This window comes from Chaetodon auriga, chromosome 19 (genome assembly GCF_051107435.1).
Source record: "Chaetodon auriga isolate fChaAug3 chromosome 19, fChaAug3.hap1, whole genome shotgun sequence".
NCBI lineage: Eukaryota > Metazoa > Chordata > Actinopteri > Chaetodontiformes > Chaetodontidae > Chaetodon > Chaetodon auriga.
Genome location: NC_135092.1, coordinates 15,632,148 through 15,644,814, shown reverse-complemented (window position 1 = coordinate 15,644,814; position 12,667 = coordinate 15,632,148). Strand labels below are relative to the sequence as shown.

General features: G+C 43.6%; 1 protein-coding gene across 2 annotated transcripts; it reads right to left on the bottom strand.

Moving 5' to 3' along the window:
- Nucleotides 1–313: 313 nt before the first annotated feature.
- On the bottom strand, nt 314–9,142 carry tmem38b (transmembrane protein 38B). 2 transcript variants are annotated; one of them, XM_076758516.1, is made up of 6 exons: nt 8,666–9,142; nt 3,902–4,058; nt 3,254–3,438; nt 3,016–3,103; nt 2,340–2,457; nt 314–1,185 (listed from the first exon to the last, which is right to left on the bottom strand). In XM_076758516.1, exons 1-6 carry the CDS (start codon nt 8,787–8,789, stop codon nt 883–885), a joined length of 975 nt encoding a protein of 324 aa, XP_076614631.1. In that variant the 5' UTR covers nt 8,790–9,142; the 3' UTR covers nt 314–882. The 2 variants fall into 2 exon arrangements, with proteins under 2 accessions (XP_076614631.1, XP_076614632.1); XM_076758517.1 differs by lacking the exon at nt 8,666–9,142 and adding an exon at nt 4,424–5,114.
- Between the last annotated feature and the right edge of the window lie 3,525 nt (nt 9,143–12,667).

Genomic DNA, 12,667 nt, shown 5'->3' with positions numbered 1-12,667 from the left:
TCTGAGGTTACATAGATGAGAATTGGGGGGGATTTGGGGGATTTCTCTCCAGCAGCTTTTTAAAGAGGGTGAGGTATCAATCAGGTGCTGATGTTACACTGATGCAATGTTTCAGCCTATAGAGGAGGTTACTTCTGGACGCCGTGCTGCTTCTTTTTTAATCAACTTACCAGCAGCTAATCTTTCTTTCTTTTACAGATTTTTAAATATAACTAATGATCTGTTTGATGCTTTAAAGTGAGGGAATAAAGAGATGGATCCATGCTGACTGAACTGTTCAAATCAGCGAGGCTAGAGATGACAAAAACACACGTTGTTGTGCATTTAAACCTGTTTTAATCTCATGCTGTCAACTGTCATTCATGCATTCGCTAAAGACACAGAATGCAATAAAAAGTTCCATTTGAAACTATAAATTCAAGAGTGCAATTCTTCAGTATAAATAAAATATCTGCGTGTTCATAGAATATAATCTCTTTTACAAAAGTTTCAGCCATCTCAGAGTAGGAAATATAGCATTTACATGAAGCAGAATATGTAAAGACGCAGACATTCAGAGATCATCAGGTGCTCAGCACTGTTCCCAAAACCCCAGGATAAAATTCTTAACAGCTTGTACCCATTATAAATATATATTAAAAATTAAGCTACACGTTGCAAGTGTGCAATCAGCCCAAGGAAAGTATCATGGTCACATCCCACAGCATAAATATCACAGCACTTTAAGGATGCGGTGATTATCCCGCAGTAAGGTGCAGGGTGGGTTGGAGTCAGCTCTGTTACAGCGGTCAGGAAGTTGAAGTCCTGACATGACAAATCTGAATCAGAAATGACTCCGCAACCCTGCTTAGAGGTGAAAAGGCGCTATGGGGCAGAGGCTGACTAATCAGTCTTCTTGCAGCTTGTTGCCTCTGCGTTCTCTGACTCTTCTTTGGCTTCGAGCGGTCCACTTTGTCCCTTGACAGGAGAGGCCGGGGTGCGCTTCGCCGCCGCTCCGTTCTCACTGAAATCTTTGGTTGCAGGGGTGGAGGTCGTCGTGCTGCTTGTGCCATTATCGATACACGCTTTCTGTACCTCGTCGGTGAGGGCGGCGTAAGGGGAGTAGCCGGTGAAGAGAGTCTTGTAGATGGCCGACTCGATGGTAGCGAATGGCGAGGCGGAGGAGCCTGTCAGCATCATCCTTGACTGAAAGAGAGAAGATACATGTGTCAAAGTGTGAAGGAGGAGGGAGAAACGTATTTGTACTTTGATTCTTAGTTTGTCCCATCTGCTAACATGGAGGGGTCAGGGTTTATGACCTATACTGCAGCTGTCCACCAGGGGGCAATCGAGATGTTTTGGCTTCACTTTCAGGGAGCTGTCATGTCGTCCATCTTTATATGCAGTCAATGGTCTGCACCGAACAGCTGGTGAGCATAGTGGAGCATTTGGCAGCTAAAGAGACAGATGTTTGCTGCAGGAGGTGGTGGAGACCAAAATCAGAGCTAAGAGGAGATGAATTTTGGACTGTACAGGATGATAAGATAAAAGGGTCAAAGACACTTCAAACAAATGCTAAAGTTGCTCTGTGTCTGCTCGACGTGGAAACAGGCAACTTTTTGCTAAGTTTTTCCATCAGCTTCATAAAGTGAATATGTCAGTGCTGTTTGCAGCTCGATCCTCTGTTTCCAAGTGGCCAAAAATAGTCAAATTAACAACCAGAAAAATTTAACATCATGTGATGAGGTCAAGTCAAAGCCAGTGTGATGCTGACCATGTCTACAGATAGACACACCAGGTCAGTAGCCATATAATTGAACCTTATTCTAATTATGAGACAAGAGCAGAGCATCTCCATCATCAGGAGTAAAAAATAATAAACAACAGGTTTGGACGCTGCTCTTAAATCTGATGAAATGGCTCTGCGTTAATTTGACAGATCAGAGTCAGAGGGAGCTAACAGAATGAGAGTTGAAAGAAGACATGGTCGATTTATCTGTGTCTCAGTCAAGAGCACAAGTTTCCCAGAGAAGAGAAGAGAGGATGATGCAAGCTGATGAAAATGATGCAAAAGCCCCAGCCCTGCGGGTAATACCGAGCTAATGTGAGTCACATCAGCTAAAACTTCAAAAAAGCACAGGGAGAAAGGTCATTTAGAAGACAGGACACCACAGATTTGGAGGGAGCTACAGCCAAAACATTTGTTATACCCCAGTTAAGATCGAATTAATCGGCCGTCTTTGTCACAAGTAAGCAATCAAATGGACCAAAACACACCTTCCTGCTCTGCATCTGAATCACAGCCACCTTGGGTACACACCCTCAAGGTCACAGTGTCGGGTGTGATGCACCAGACTGACCTTATTGACGACGGTGAAGACGGTGTAGATGAGCATCAGGTGGTGCTTCTGCAGAGGCAGGTAGTGGGTCTGCTGCAGAGCAAACAGCACCGCCCCTATCAGGGTGATCTTGGTGGGACTTAACAAACACGCAGGAACAGAGCAGTTATGACACGACAATAATAAGAATGAGGGTGACGACTTTATGCACGCTTCCTGAAAGACGTCACATCTTATATGCTTCAGTTATTCTGCACAAATGAACCAAACTGGAGACGCACGTCGTCACCGTGGATGTAGAATATCCTCAGCGTGGATGAGTGTCTCCATCTTTGCTTCAGAATAGTTTGACATTTTGGGAAATCTGCTTATTCATGTTCCTGCTGAGAGGAAAATGAGAATGTCAACACCACTCTCACGCCTCTGAGGTATAACCTGGAGCTGGTTAGCTTAGCTTAGCATGGAGACTGGAGGCAGCTCTGTCCAAAAGGTAAGAAAATCCACTTAGCAGAACCTCTAAAGCTCGCTAATCAATTAGCTACATCTTGTTTGATTAATCCATGAAAATGACCAGAGGAGATTCCAGGGAGGGACTGCAACGAGTGCTCCTTACGTAAATAAGTGTATTTCCCAAAATGTCAAACTAATCCTTTAAATTTGACATTACACTCAATGCATCTCAGAGCAGAAGACTTACTAAGACATTCTGAGGAGCTCATTAGTCTCTGGTTTCCACACACCTCGAACAAGCTGCTCAAAATTACTTATCAGACCACCTCCAGCACCTGGTGGAGGAAGAAAAGAGACGTCTAGTTAATGCAGCTTCATATGTAGCACATGTTTGAAATGAATTAAAACGCCGAAGACTCAATCGTGACGCCACAGCTCTTCAAAAATCCTAAAAATCCTTCAGCGTGCACCGCCATGCTGCTGACCTCTGGCCCACCCGATGGCAATCATAACCAGCAGACTGTCATTGTATTTGCTTTGTGCCTGGGTGACCCCTCCGACCACCTTCCACGTCCTGGTCACTTCCTTCATCCCTGACAGCACCAGCCTGAGAGGCAGCAGGGCAGCACAACAGTAGACCAGGTCCATGGGGCAGTAAAACACCAAGTACCTGTAGAGACACATATGGCTCAGATAAACAGCACGCACACGCAAACATTTCAGCCTCCTGCTGCGTGGAAACTATGTGGTCATTAAACACTGACAGTATCACCTGCCAGACTTCAGTGCCTGGCTTCACCAGCAGAGGGCACTGTGTATTTTTAGTGACAAGAGTGTAGTTATATGTGCCACCAGTAGAGGGTACCAAAGGCTTCGTATTAAGAGGTGGGAACTTACAATAACCTCTCTGTTTCATTCAATGCCTTCCACATTTCATGCTCTCTCTACAGGAAATTAAGCTGTTGCACATTTATTCACAAGGGAAGCTCTTCATTCTGTGTTTTGCTCTGTGGTTGCATAAAAAAAGAGACATTTTTCTCTTCCTCAGCCGCAGAGGGCCTCTCACTGTCACATTTGACCTCATCTCTCGCTCTCTTCTCCATCTTCTATATTTTTCAACCTCAGATATTTACCAGATGATCGACGCCAGCAGGACACTGGTGCTGTTGGTCAGAGGTGCGACAGGTGGCTCGGCCAGCATGACCCCCGACAGCACTGCTCCACCAAAGCAGAAGAGCATGGAGCTGAACCAGCAGGCTAAGGGGCTGACCCTGGAGACCTCAAGAGCGCCTGCACAAGAACAGAAGTGTATTCATGAGCAGGATCGCTGTGGAGTCCCAAATAACGTATTAACATTCCTACAGGTACTGTAAAAGCCTGGGAACCGCTTTCAGTCACTTGTTGAATGCTTACGATAATAAACATAAAACAAGGGCATGATTACTGTTATTATATAAATCCCTTCAGCAGGCTTTGTGGGTATGACTAACATCTAGTCTACACTAAGTCTACGGTACATCAGAGCATGAGAAGACAGTGGAGTTTGATACTTTGGCCTCTTCCCTATCTGCTGCATGAGTCTCCCAATCCCTGGTACTGAAGAATTATTAACTAGTCCGAGTTAACGAACACAGGGAACAATAACTGTCCTTGACCTTAGTCATCAGGGCCTAGCTGGTTCAAAGTGCGGAGGAGAGGCGCGATGGTTACAGTGATATCAGTTGAGTGAAGATAACCGTCAGCTGCTCAGTGTTTCCGCCCTCTTTACACAGAACACTGTGTTCCTTTTAGCACTGAAACCAATCGTTTTTCAGCATGTGACCTGCTGTTTTAGAATTCTATGGTATGTTCTTAGTGTAAATCTTCACTTTGAAAGATTTAGCTTCATAATCGAGAGGTTTTACTGACCAAATGAACACTCGAGATGTCTTATATATGCTTTATGTAACTATGTTTGCAGCGATAGTGCAGTACTATCCAAGACTTAATGCTGCCAATGTACACTATGATATACGCATATCGCTTAACCTCAGGCAGGTAGCGTCTGAGCCATCTGCCCCGAGTCACTATGGCCGCACACAGGACCATACTGGTAATCTGAGGATTACAGAAAGATTATAGACTCCTGGAGAGAGATCGGTACACCGGGAGGATTTATAGCTCTATCTGCCTCCTCTGCAGACTCCCCGCAGATTCAGCCTGCGTGGCTCATTTTTTAACTTTCCTCTCACTTCTAAAAGAAAACGGAAATAATAGAGAAGAGCTTGAATTTACCACGAACTGTGCAAAGTTACAAAGGACTGTTTCTAAATGAGAGACATTTAAGAGGATTATAATTCTGACGCTAAAAAAGAATGAAAATATAAAAGAATATGCTGCCGTGACATTGACACTATACTTCAGGAACTATACAGTGACTAACTCCTGTTATTAATCTTTGTCTCACTTCAATTTGAGGGATGACAATGCTCTAAGTTTTGAACTACAGTTCCCATAATCTGGGGGCTCTGCAGGATGTACAGGAAGGACAACATTGCCATGGAGTCAGTTAATCAGCTGTGTGGGCTGTGAGCCCCAGTTTTAGCCCGTACTTGTTTACATTAGGGCAAACAGTGGCATTAAAAGTATGCCGAATGAGCTGTTAGCAGCTCCTGTTCACAGTGCACCCATGGATGTCCAGGCAGCTGCTGCTGGATTACTGTGATACTGAAGAAAAGTTAAAAATGTGATGATTCTCAAGCAAGTTCTGGATGTGCAAAGAACATCTTTCTGTCCATGATTTCTAAGTGGATTAGTGGATGTTTATTTGTTTATTCAGGGACAATGATAACCTTGAGAGTGTAAATCATGCTGAATGAGAAAATCTCTCTCTCTCTGTGCTCAGACTTGACTAAGTGGCGACTTTGAAGTAAGAAGTTTGATGCCAATTGCCGCAATCAGGCGGTAAGCGTTTTTAAGTACGTTAATAGCCTTTATGAGCTGTGTGTGACTGCACTAACTGTTTTTCTGTTACTTTTAGAGCTCCGGTATGAAGCTGCCCCTCTCATCTCACAGTGTCTCACGTCTGTCTCTCCCATGACCCCCCGCGTGGGTGCGCCTCAGTCTGAAAACCTGCTGTACACCGAAGGTAACTGGAATGAATGGCAGTGAGTGTGGGCCACGCAAACAAAAGCGCAGTGAGGTTTTTAGTCTGTGTGTGTGTGTGATTTGAGTTTTGCAAGTGAAAGCAGTGACACAACCTCGTGTGTGTACATGAAGTCTGGTATAATGAGCTATGTGGTTCAAAACTGGCTGCCACAGTTAGAAGAACAGGAAGTTTGAAGACAGACGGTGAAGAGCGGGTACACATATCGTTTTCTCCTGCGAGAGCCTCGGCCTACGCGAGTGAGTGCTGGTGCTTTGGGTCTTGCAGCAGTTGTAGCACACAGTGCGGTACGCTGCTTACATAGTAAACAGCACTGCTAAGTCATCACTTTTAGCTCCAGAGCCAAACAGACTGCTGCAGTGTGCATCTGAGCCCGACCGGCCGGGCAGCGACTTCAGGAGGGAGCAGAAATGGTGACTGATTGAAGAGCTTTTAATTTACTCAAAGCGTGATTTCAATCTGCATAATACAGCACATATGCCACAAATGCACGCTCTGAAATGCAATGCAAAGCTTGGACTGCGCTGACTTGTTTAGCTACAAACACATCTTCCCCGGATGAAGATCCTGTCTCCTGGTTTGCATCTGAAGGAGATTCATTTACAAGTCAAATCTAAGGAGCACAAGCAAAGTACACCACAACTGTCAGCCGCCCCGGTTGTATTTTCGGGTCCTTGTTTTCCTCCCTTTCCTCCGCTCTGCTCGTTTTCTTTCCTCTTTGTGTAGCTCCAGTGGGGAGGCAGAGAGTGGGCTCATGCTGCGGTGCTTCTCCCAGGAATTAAAACAAAACCAAAGACAGTTCCCTTTTTGGAAATCTCTCTCTCTCTGTCTCTCAGAGCCTGCTAACATAGTAATCTGAGATCAGTGTTGCCTGTGAAGTCACTTTAAATGAGAGCAAAGGCCACTTGTAAATGATCTTAGATTGGCGTATTTACAGGAGTTCATTCAGATCTTTACAAATGAACACAAAGGAAGGGGACATTGAGACAAGTCTTGTAGCTGAGAAACAGTTCAGGTCTTTGTTTTTAGTCCTCAGCTCCACTCTCCAACCCACCAGTCTCCCTTTTTCTTCAAGTCCACTGCTCTTTCTGGCACTTTTGTTCTTGTTTAATTTCACTCGAAACCTCTCCTAAGCCAATGCTCTCTTACTTGTAGAGGCCTCCTCAGAGCTTTTTCTACCCCTGTCCTCTCCTCTCTGTCAGAGAGCCGTTACAGGCTGTACTAGATAAGAGAAAAGTGGCTTATCTCTGGTTATTCTTGGCTTGAACCACTAGTTGACATTTAGCCACTGTTCCTCTGCCGCGTCCCTGTCCTCCCGTGTATTAAACAATGCACTCACAGCTATGCGAGTGCATAAAATAACTCTACAGTAAACAGCAGTGTCAGTGTATTAGGCTGATTTTGTCTTCTTGAAAGTGACTTTTGTCAAAGCGCTGAGCAGCTCCAGACCTAAACTCTCAGACTGAACTGCACTTCAGAGCAGGAAGGGAAGATTTACCACAGGAAAGAGAAAAAGAGAGGGAGGGTTGAAGGGTTTATGGCATTCCTTTCCTTTTTGGGGAAGAAGAAGACCTGGAGCTGCCTCCAGGAGCGTTTGGAGTCTTTTATTCTGGTTTTCCATGGACGCGAATGAAAACCAGGAGGATTTCGTGTTGTGTTTACTGACCTCTGGCATATCGTCCGTCTGTATTCTCCCTCTGCGTGTCTGTCTTTTAGCTACAGACGGATAGATAGGAGCAGAGGACAAAGGGTTAAAGGGTCACAGCAGCTCAGATGCTTTGCGAGGCAAGTTCGAAAATAGACCGTGGAGTTACAGCAGCGGGACTACAATGGGCTGCGTGTGTGTGTGTGTTCTTGTGTGTGTGGAAAGTCATGTCGCCGTGCAGTTAAAGTCCACCTGTCCCTGTAGACACCCTCGCAGTGACATAACGTAGCTGGCTCGGTGCCTGCCTTTGGTCTGAGCTGATACGATCGACTGCGGCTCAGTGACACAGTTCCTGTTTTCCTGTTTTTTCACGCGCTCTGTTTCATCTGTGTGCCGCAGTGTTTTTGATTGTGTTTGTCAGATGAACAAAGAGGACAACGATTTTAGTACTGTAACAATGTTTTCCCACTGTCAGTGTGACAAATGTGTGCAAAATCACGTATAAAACTGATGTTAAATACAGACACAGAGGACAAACCTCTTTACTTTTACTTACAGTGAATGCATGCAATGAGTTTTTCTTGCAATGGAGTATATTTACATAGTTGTATCACTACTTTTACTGAGCTAATTTTGCTAGTTTAAACAATAACTGTATATTGAATTATTGCCCACACCATAATGTGTGTATGGTACACCTGTATGCAGTATGCAGAGGCCGGCCAGGAGTGTTTTTCTGCTTAGTTTGATTAATTTATGAATTCATTATGGCAGAATACCATTATCTGCCACAGCCCTGCACCATAAATACTGCATCTACTCTATATTGCTGATTTATTAGGTACAAATAGCCAAAACACAAAAGAAGAAAGGAGGGGTCGAGATGACATGCACACATTAAAACTGAAGACATGTCTTCATTTAAGTTCAGGTGTGTTGCCACCTCTCGCGGCTACGTGGCAGTTCAGGTGGAGAGATTCAAATTTCAGGATAGCTTCAGGCTAAATATGGAAGTTTTCTAACCAGGCCAGAGCAGCTGCTCGCTTTGTCGTAAAAACTTGGTGAAAATTGTGCCTCAGAAAGCGGTCATCACGCGGCTCAACTCACCTGGCTGCTCCCTCAGAGCCATGACTGACACGATGTAGTGCGCCATGTCAAAGTATGGAAACATGGACAAGTTTGCCAGCCCGTGGGACAGCTCGTCCAGCTGCAGCACCCCGAACAAATCCATGGTTTTCTAGAACTCTTCAGCAACAGACAGCCAGTCCAGTCAATCCCAGCGAGGAGTTCCGAGAGGAGAAAAAGGCACCGGTCCAATTCAGAGCATCAGGGCTGACGCTCGGCTTCATCCGCCGTCAGTCAAGTCTGACAGCAGCCGGTGGCCCAAACAGCTGTGTGTCCGCGGAAAAAGTGGCGGTAAGTCGCTCGCAGCTGGTTAGCTGTCTTAAGGGATGGCCGCTGGTCTCCGGGCAACAGATCTGTACTGCCAGAGGCTGGTCATAGTCGGCGTTGGCCCCATCAACGACGCTGTCATCGACGCATACGCGGAATTCCTGCTCCGTGTTCCGCCATGCTAGTGATGTGGCGGGCGGAGCCAGAGCACCTTTGTGATTGGTGGAGTGAGAGCACGGCGAGCCAATCACGTGCAACAGTCCGGCTCTCAGCGGTGCCGCTTGAGAGGTGATGCTACATGGATTTGTAAAAACAAACAGAGCAGCACAAACACACACACACACACACACACACACACACACACACACACACACACACACACACACACAGATAGATATGACCCTGCATAAGACTTACAGACTAAATCCTCAGTATATCGGGAGAAAAGTCATCATATTCAGTGGAAAAAGTCATCACGTTCAGAGAAAAAAAGTCGAAATTTAGAGGAAAAGAAGACGTAATATTCCAAGGAAAAAGTCCCAGTATACTGAGAACAACAGTGCAACTTTCCAAGGAAAAAAGTCATGAGGTACTGAGGAAAAAGGAGTGATGAATAGTCCTAATATATAGAGGAAAATGACAATAGTCTGAGTGAAAAGTCACAACTATTCAGGTCATACCCATTCAAGCTGGTTGTGGGGAGGAACATGCCCAACCAGATATTTATCTGTTAATTTTATTTTTTACCTATTTGATTGCTGTTATTTTTATCATGTGCAGTTATGGTCATTTTATAATATGACTGTTCTTCTGTTTATGCCATAGATCCTGCCCCATACAGGTAGTTTGACACTCGTAATTGCATTTGATAAATGTAGACATAGTTTGCTTCGCAAGAGAGTTGGTTAGTACGGGCTAATGTTAGTAGCCATACGGCAGTCTGCCTTTCCAGCCAGTCATGACTTATGACAGATGGTCGCAGTCCAGGCAGAGAGGAGCAGGAAATTAACTGGGAGATGGGCTGTAGTTGCCCCCTTTACCCTGATATAAAGTGGGAGATTACAGAGATTACGGATCTACAAAAACAGATTCAGCGAAGTTTTGAAATAATCCTCACAAAGTCACTGAATATATATGTCAAATTGCGGAAATATTGCATCATTGCATGACCCCCTTTGTCATAAGATATGAAGAAAAAGGTACAATATTCTGAGTAAAACACCAAAAAGTATTGAGAAAAAATAACAATATTTTGAAAAATCATATTAAAAAGTTGTAATGTCGATGAGAATAGATGTCATAATTATATGAAAATGTTGGAGAGTTTGGAAAGTGTGTCATGTTAACATGGCTCAGAGGAAGGATCTGAGCTTGCCCTTGAGGCAGCTAAGATACACACACACACACACACACACACACACACACACACACACACACACACACACACAGAAAGTATTTATTTTATTAACAGACGAGACACGAGGCAACTGTGAACAGCACACCCACTCAGTGCCTTGTAACAGATGCATCCATAAAGCTCGAACACAAGAGGGAATAGATTTGATTTGATTGATATTAAACAAAATAAATAATCATCTCTACTCCAGTTCCTTTTATTTTCTATTACCCCTTTGACATTCTTCCTTCACATAATTAAGAATTTGACACATATAAATGAGAATTTGATAAGTACTGAGTCGATCCAACAAACAAGGTATTTCCCTTGTGGTGTGTGACTTATAAAAGAAATCCAAAGAAAATGTTTGCTTTAATACTTTTGTTTCATTTCCTCCCTTCACACATGCACACGTCTCATTCTCATCCAGAATTCGCAGCCCTGTCAGTTACGGTTTGTACAGTTGAAGATCTATGAAAATGTGAGGGAATACAGAAGCTGCCATAAAGGTTTACATGATCACTAAAACCAAACTCTGATGGTTATCCCCAGTAAGTCTGCTGTTTCACATTGGATCAAGTTTTTTTTTTTTTTTGTTTGACAGCACACAGAAACTTAATGGAAGTGTTGACACAACACTGATGAACCAGACTGACCCTGCCGTCACAGCAGGAGGCCCGGCCCACCCGCTCAACCAGAGCACCAATCATGTTTTTATAATAACACGTTGAACACATTCAAAATGTGATCCTTTCTGAACTGCTGTGAATCTCTCAAGCCAGTTTAATGAGGTTAGATTCACTGCAGCATCAGTATAGAAATCATGGATGTGTGGAGTAAAACCTGGACTACCTGCTGTTGTAGTGAAGATTATGACCTACGTGTGACCTATGTTTTTACACAGCTGTCTTCTGCGTGGCACGAGCATGACACCTGGTGGTGGCACCGTCCTTGTGTCTACGTGGCTCACTCTGTGTTTTACCTTTAACCTTTTACCTTACTGATAGGGTTTACTGGCACTATAATAGCTCCACCTGCTCCCAACAGGACATCCGTCCTCATTTGATTTCTAGAACAAACCTTTTCGCTGCCACATGGCAACTGAAAAACACACCTAAACTGAAGAAGTTACTGTTTCTGTCATGCCTGACACAAGTGGGTCCATGCACACAATAACTGAATGAACCTTTACAGATTAGATGGCAGTGATTTGTAATGAGCAGCTGCTGCCAAAAAGTTCAAATGAAACTAAAACTTTTTGCAGTATGCGAGTCAGTAGTCATGGCGTCGCCTGTAGAGAATAAACAAACTTGCAATTCATCATTTGGAAAGAACACCTGGCTGTTTGTATACTATCTATCTATCTATCTATCTATCTCGCAGAATGTTTTTGGTCATTTATCAGGAGTAAATTATGAGTCAAAACAGTGCCAGACGCTGTAATGTGAAGTGATGGCCACTAGATGGCACCCATTACACGCTCTATTCAATGCGGAGGCGCGTGCTCTTAAAATCTCACTGAAACTTAACCATCCATCAACAACAGTTAAAGAAAATCATATATTATGTTCTCTTATTAAAAGATATAAATCAGTGAGTCAGTCTGTATGCAAAAGAAAAACAATGTTTGGTTGATAAAGGCAAAAAAAAAAAAAAAATGAGTCATCAAACTTTTGACTGCTCCCCTTTTTGTGACCTTGTCTTAGACTACACACAAGCCATTGTGTCACCAGAGGTGGAGGAAGTACTCTGAATTTATACTTACGTAGAAGTGTAGCAAGAACACAGTGAACAAATACTCTAACAGGTAAAAGTCACTTAGGTATTGGAATCAAAATATACTTTAAAGCACCAAAGTAGATGTACTCATAATGCAAAGTGGTCCATTTCAGAATAATGCATATTATATTATTGGATTGTAATTATTTATGCTTTAAGTGTAAGAATCACATTAATGTTGCAGCTGGTAAAGATGGAGCAACTACGTTATACACTTTATCGGCTGGGTAGCTTGTGAATTCCTCCCCCTTAGATCAACTAAGTTTTCTCTTTCTCTTTACGATTCCATCATCATTTGTTTGTTGTTTGTATCTTGTATTATTAATCTTAAAGTTACAAACACATGTAGTGGAGTAAAAACTACATTTGTCTCTCAAATGTAGTGGAGTAGATTTGTAAAGTAGCAGAAAGTGTACATTTTCAAGTGCTGTACCTCAAAATTGTACTTAAATACAGTCCTTTAGTAAATGTACTTAGTTACTTTGCACCACCGGCTACAACTGTGATGGATGCTCCCACTGGAGGTGATGTGTCTCCAAAGC

What these genes read in the sequence shown, in the direction of transcription:
- tmem38b (XM_076758516.1), bottom strand. Translation starts at nt 8,789, where the DNA reads ATGGATTTGTTCGGGGTGCTGCAGCTGGACGAGCTGTCCCACGGGCTG. An exon ending in TGCCATCGGGTGGGCCAGAG is followed by an intron (nt 3,104 to 3,253) that starts GTCAGCAGCATG and finishes TTCCTCCACCAG; the next exon opens with GTGCTGGAGGTGGTCTGATA. An exon ending in TCTTCACCGTCGTCAATAAG is followed by an intron (nt 1,186 to 2,339) that starts GTCAGTCTGGTG and finishes TCTCTCTTTCAG; the next exon opens with TCAAGGATGATGCTGACAGG.